The sequence below is a fragment of the Lontra canadensis genome, unplaced genomic scaffold, assembly GCF_010015895.1.
Source record: "Lontra canadensis isolate GAN:19392208 unplaced genomic scaffold, GSC_riverotter_1.0 scaffold23, whole genome shotgun sequence".
In the NCBI taxonomy this organism is placed as follows: Eukaryota; Metazoa; Chordata; class Mammalia; order Carnivora; family Mustelidae; genus Lontra; species Lontra canadensis.
The window spans coordinates 19754374-19760802 of NW_022631017.1; the positions used below are offsets into that span (position 1 = coordinate 19754374).

General features: G+C 41.7%; 1 protein-coding gene across 10 annotated transcripts in view; it reads left to right on the forward strand.

Moving 5' to 3' along the window:
• TPD52L1 (TPD52 like 1) overlaps positions 1-2607 on the forward strand; it is a 98752-nt gene extending 96145 nt beyond the window's left edge. For 7 of the 10 annotated variants that reach the window (XM_032862445.1, XM_032862446.1, XM_032862447.1 and 4 more), the window contains one exon: positions 1948-2607. In XM_032862445.1, coding sequence (XP_032718336.1) covers positions 1948-2076 — 129 coding nt within the window. In that variant the 3' untranslated portion in view covers positions 2077-2607. The remainder of the gene's footprint in view (positions 1-1947) is intronic. The other 3 variants (XM_032862452.1, XM_032862453.1, XM_032862455.1) reach the window with 1 other exon arrangement.
• Positions 2608-6429: the final 3822 nt, after the last annotated feature.

The following is a 6429-nucleotide window of genomic DNA, read 5'->3' on the forward strand; positions in this document are numbered from 1 at the left end:
GTGGGCCAAATCCAGCTAGCTGGCTATTCTTTAATGGCCTGTAAGCTAAGAATGGTTTTTATATATATTTTTAAAGATTTTATTTATGTGGCAGAGAGGGAGTGATCACAAGTAGGCAGAGCAGCAGGCAGAGAGAGGAGGAAGCAGGCTCCCCGATGCAGGGATCGATCTCAGGACCATGAGACCATGACCTGCGATGAAGGCAGAGGTTTAACCAACTGAGCCATCCAGGCACCCCGGTTTTTATATTTTTTAATGGTTGAAAAAAATCAAAGGAAGAATGCGATTTTGTGACATGTTAAAATTAAACTACGTGAAATTCAGTGTCCATACATACAATCTTCTGGAAACGCAGCCATGCTCATTCACTTAAGGGTTATTTTTGGCTGCTTTGCACAATGGTTGATTTGAGTATTCGTGACAGAGACTATGTGAATCCTAAGCTTAAAATATGTATTATCTGTCACTTTCCAGAATAAGTTTCCTGACCCCAAGCAGAGTGGAAAACTCAAGTTAGGAATTGAATTTAAAGAGGCAGAGAGGGATTTTAGTGGCAATTGGAGAAAAGCATATGCTTGTTTTGTAATGATTTAACTGCTTTTAAAACCTGGTTAGGTTTTTGAAAGGGCAGACCAGGCAGTAAGTGGTTTATCCGCCAGCACGAGTGGTTCTGTGAGTGATCACTTTGGTGGCACCAACGAGTAGACAGCACTTTGGGAATAGCAACATTTTCTATTTTGTACCTTTCTTTTCCTCAACATGTTTTTTCCATATTGGTAATGGCTAAAGGAAAACCATTAATTTTCGTTAATAAGTGTGACATTAATAAGTCTTGCATTAAACATTAGATATTCTGTCGAAGGACTTTTTTAACGAGGATTTTCTCGAAACATTTTAACCATGTTTCTTAATATATTTCTTATAAATTGATCTCTTCCTGATTTTATTCTTATTACCAATAAAAAGCTGACATGAAGGGAGCCCCCCTCAAGCATCATAACTTTGCATTTCGAGTCAGGATAATCTTTTAGGGGCAGCTGCCTAGAAGGATGTGAAGTAGCTAGCGCTTAAGATTTGAGTCCTGTCTACCTCTCAGAACAGAGACCAGAAAGCATGTTCTGTGGAGCTGCTCAGCCTTTTCAAAAGCCATTTGTCAGGGATCCAGATAGCCTTTCTAAGTCCTAGTAGGAAGCCTAAATTGGAGTCACTTAAAGATGTTTATACCCTTTTTAAAAAAAGATTTTATCTATTTGACAGAGACAGAACGAGAGAGGGAACACAAGGGGAGTGGGAGAGAGAGAGAAGCAGGCTTCCTCCCAGCGGTGAGGAACCTGGGATCATGACATCAGCCTAAGGCAGACCCTTAACGACTGAGGCCACCCAGGTGCCCTATACACTTTTTTTTTTTTAAGATTTTATTTATTTATTTGACAGAGATCATAAGTAGGCAGAGAGGCAGGCAGAGATAGAGGAGGAAGCAGGCTCTGCTGATCAGAGAGCCCGATGCGGAGCTCGATTCTGGGACTCTGAGATCACGACCTGAGCAGAAGGCAGAAGCTTTAACCCACCGAGCCACCCAGGCGCCCCTCCTATACTTTTTAAGTTGAGGGAATTTATCTAAAATCCGGTTCTGTTTTGATTACATCTGTTCTCAGGGTGATGTGTAGACAAATGCACAGATCTGGATATGCTCCTAAAGTAACTGAGATTTTTAGATGTTAGGAGGAATGAAGAGCACCGCTAAAATTGTACGGAATTAAAGTTTTGGGTCCTATCCCAGATCCCAGTATGAATGGCATGCTAATACTGCTAAAGGAAACTAACTTCTCTGAACCCCTTTACGTTCCCTTTCAAGAAAAAAATTATCCCTGAACTTAAGAGTACTCCGTCTCACACAAACATTGCAGACCTGATGAACTAACTACGTTTGCATCTCTGCCCTTTCAGACGAAAGTAGGCGGGGCGAACCACGGCGGAGGCAGCTTCGAGGAGGTGCTCAGCTCCACGGCGCACGCCAGCGCGCAGAGCTCAGGGGGCGGGCCCCGGCGGGCCGAGGAGGAGGAGTTGCAGTGCTAGGCCCGCCCCCTGCGGCCGCCGCGGAGCCCCGGCCCCGCCCAGCGTGCAGGGGGCTGGGCCGACCAAAATCCCGCCCGGAAAAGCCCGCGCCTTGATGTTCTTCAAATGGCCTCTCCACGGGGTTTAATAAAATGATTTCCATTTTGTATTTGTGTTAATGATAAACCACGTGACCATCACAGTCAGTATCCGTAGATTGTCATAATTTAAAATGTCCCCACTCGAGCAGGTGGGGACAACAATTGGTCATTACCCTTGTCTTTGTGTAATAATTCAGCGTATACTTTCCAATCTTGTAGCTATTAATGATCGGTTTTGGTTTTCGCTTGGATTCCTTTATGATGTGCATGTCTTTGAAGGCTTAGAGTGAACCCTTCCAGTTCGGTCAGGTGGGTGGGATGGAGTTTCTTCTGACCTTCTTCAGCAACCCCCTGGGCTCACTGCAAATTTCATCAAACTGCTTGTGATCGCCCTCACTTGCATCAATTATGTATGTTTGTTTAAGCAATTAAAATAATCGGTTTTAATGAAGACTTTGAATTCTTAATTTCTTTACATCTTCAGGGGTGGTAATAACTTTAGGATGGTAGCTATGAATCTACAGATGCTATTTTATTTTATAATTTTAAGATTTTATTTGAGAGAGAGAGCGCACGAGCAGGGGGAGGGGCAGATGGAGAGGGAGAAACAGATTCCTCGCTGAACAGGGAGCCAGAATCCAAGCTGGGGTCCTGCCCCTCTGTAATGCTATTTTAAATCAACGTCTACTGCTAATTTGGTGAACATTAAAACGTGTTAAGTAATTACAACCTCAGCGACCCTACCAAGTCTAAAATTCTATCTACCTAGAGTAGTAAATTTGGGTTAGGGAGATCTGAAAGGGGGTGGTCAGAATATAGGAGAAACCGAGTTCTGCTTCCCCTTCCATTTTTCAAATTGCTCACATGAATGAGAAAAGCATCATATTAATACAATCAGATTGCTGCAGGAATTTTTACCTTCCACAACATTTGCTTCTTTTTCCTTCTAAATGGCGCCATACATTTGTTACTAGGTAGCAGACACACATCCTATAGATGCAATTTTTAAATGAACACAGAATTGACCTATTAACTTAAAATAGCAGTTTAATATATGTATATTATATAACCTATATGATATAATATGCTAGCTTTTATTCATGGTTTAATAAAGCCAGTCTGAAAAATTCTATTCAGATTAATGGAGCAGGACAATCCGCACATCTAACTGAAAATCAAGCTAGTTCAAAGCCACACAATCTCTGAGGCTTGTAATCTTAACAGAGATAGGTATGGGGCTATAATCTTGAACCAGAGTGGACAATGAAGCCTTGCCAGTGGGATCCCTGGCATTCTCCCTAATTTAACCTTCCAGCATGTTGCTTGAAGCCAAACCCTGTCCAGCAGGTTTGTAATTTGCTCACCCACTGCTGCATGTGGCTGTCAAGCTCTGTGCTTGGTTTGCCTTTGCCTAGTGTGTTTAAAATGGTCACCTTGTAGAAACTTGCTTCTTGGCCACATACTTTTTGACTGCACTGTATTAGAAAAAGCAGTTACGTTGCTCTACACAAGTAGCTTCATTCACCAACCGATTTCTGCTGAGATAAGTCTCACCTGAAAACGTAGTATTAACAGTGGACAGAGAATCAAGATAATTCGTGTTCATGTCTCAAAGCTTCAAATACATTTTAGCCTCTCATTTTAAACCAGTCTTCAAAACTTTAAATTTCATCAGTTTTATAAAAACTATATTTGTGTCAGCTCTATTAATTGAAAGGGTTTTTTATTATTATTCTTATTCACTCTAATCTGGGAGATAAGGGACCATGACATGAGTACTCTTTCGTCATACAGTGTGTGAAGCAGTCCCATCACTGCAGTCGTCAGTAGGTGGGTGGTCTTACCATAGACATTTCAGTTCCTCACTCTCTAATCCCAAGAGCTGCTTGTTTCTCCCTTACTTTGCCTGTGCGAGCTCCTCCTGACTTGACTTTCCCCGGGTTCCCCTATTATGTCCCGCTGGGCTCAGTTCACATGCAGTAGTTTAAAGTGTTCCCACAAGTGCTAAAGGTATTTGCACACCATGGGCTTAACCATTTACAAAAAATCACAAGGACTTCAGGTCAACAACATGTATACAAAATTTTATCACAACCCCCCAAAATTATATCACAACCCCAATAACCTAGAATTCCAATGTGAATTGTGATTACAAAATAAATGGGCTTAAAAAAAAGTAAGCAGTTCTGTAACGTAACCTTTTGCCACTTTTTAAATAGTGTTGCTTGATGGTAAATACTCATAAATTTATGCTACAACTTTATCCCATCTCATGAGGACTAGGACTCTGGTAGGTCATGGCAGCAAAGCAATCTGCCTCTTACTCTGAATTACACATCTTCTTACAAAGCTGTTCTTGAGCCACAGAGAACAAAACAACCTTCATGCTTTATTACAGAACGTCTTGACAAACCATGCCATTCACGGTGGCCAACATGAAGAGGAAACACGGGAAGTCTAAGCTGCTGCTCAGTCAGTGTTCACTGTTCCAGAGCTACCCGTCAGGCCCGGAAGGCGGCTGCACTTTGCTGCAGAATGGTGCATAAGGTGGTTGTGAACTTGAACTGCAACACCCCCTCTCGCTGATTATCAGATTCAAGTGCGGGCAGGTGCAGGGAAGAGGACACTGCAGTCGGGTGAAGAAGTGCTTTTCACATGAACTGTAAAAAAATGACTTCAAACCTGGTAGTTGGATACAATTTCAAACCGTAATATTTGGTAACATCTTATGGTTACTCGGTAATCTCTAAGAATGGTAAAATTCTTTATTCTACATGTCTGACTTTTTAGTTCATACCATGAAGTGTATGTATCAAGGCAGTAAAAATAAGATAATCCTAAATCCCCCGCGGGAATCATCCCAGTCTCACTTTGAATATGAAGACTGGCAAACCACTTAAGTAAAACTGCTGGGTACAGAGGCTGCTTTTCCGCACGACCTCATCAGTCATTCATCACAGAGCGCATTATCACCACCAGACTTGAGAGGAGCAGGTTGGACATTCTGTTAGAATTGACATTTTTCAAATAGAAGGGCACTGAGACTTATGTAACAGCTGGTGAAATGCCAGTCTACAAGGGAGAAACAAGGAACTGTTTTAACAAAGAACACCCCCGTCCCACCCCAATCATCTTCCCCGCCTGAGCTGTGCCCCCTCAATCTTCCCCTGCGGCCATGCCTTTCCACTCTCTCCTTTTGAGTGGGGTAGTCTCTCTTCCTCACTGCAAGGAGGTAACACATTCTTTTTTGTTGAGTTCAACCCAATAATAATTTTTTGTACCACATCATAATTTAAGGATTTGTTATTCAGATCAGTTCCAGGCAAGTAGCATGTATCTCCCAAGAGAAAAAAAAATTTTTTTTAAGTGATAATTTATCGATTTGGCTGGTGAATTCAATAGCTATCTTTTTCTATTGATCTTCATTGTGTTATTAAATGGTATTGATAGCACCATTACATTTTCTCTTCTTAAACCTATCACCCCAGTAAGGAAGACTTAGAACTAAGTATAAATTTGGTAGGTCGATGGAAAACGGAGATAATGATGACCAGTGACCAGCAGTATTAAGTCTGACCCAGTAGAGGCTTCCTACTCTGAATTTATGAAAATTACAGCAGGCAAAACATCCCAAGTAAAGCTTCAGAGCCCCAGAAAATCTTTTGGTTATAAATATTTGAATTTTTATCTGTGATTATTTTATGGGTATATGTTCATGCCAGGAGAAAAAAAAAACTCCAAAATTCTGATACGATGCAACGGTATGTTGAAGCTAAGCAGCATGGCTCTTTTCAATGCAGAGTAGCTCTATGTACATGTGTGTTGCTTCTGAAAAGATCATGCACTTTGCTTCTGGCAGACCGGGTATCCATGGATACTGCAAAGTTTCCAAAGAAACGCCGCCTAGAATATTCTCGCCACACCAGATTCACAGGCCTTCACATGGAAACTGACATTTGAATTAAAGGGACAGACATCATCGCTTCACACCGAGATACTGGGCGGATTCACATGGATTGTCTTCATTTAAAGGCAAGCGGTGGTTACTCATCCAAAGAAAGGAAATGAGGGGAGGAAACCAGGTCAGTGTTCCCTACATGAGGGGCAGCGACCCCAGTAATAATACTCTTCTGATTACAGATTTCTTACCTGGTGATCAATGTTCCTATAAATCAAGGTCTATTTATAAATCAGACGACAGGGAAAAATTACAGAGGAAGACAAGTGGCATTTGACATAGTGTGCCTGAATTTATTCCCAAATGACCCAGTGG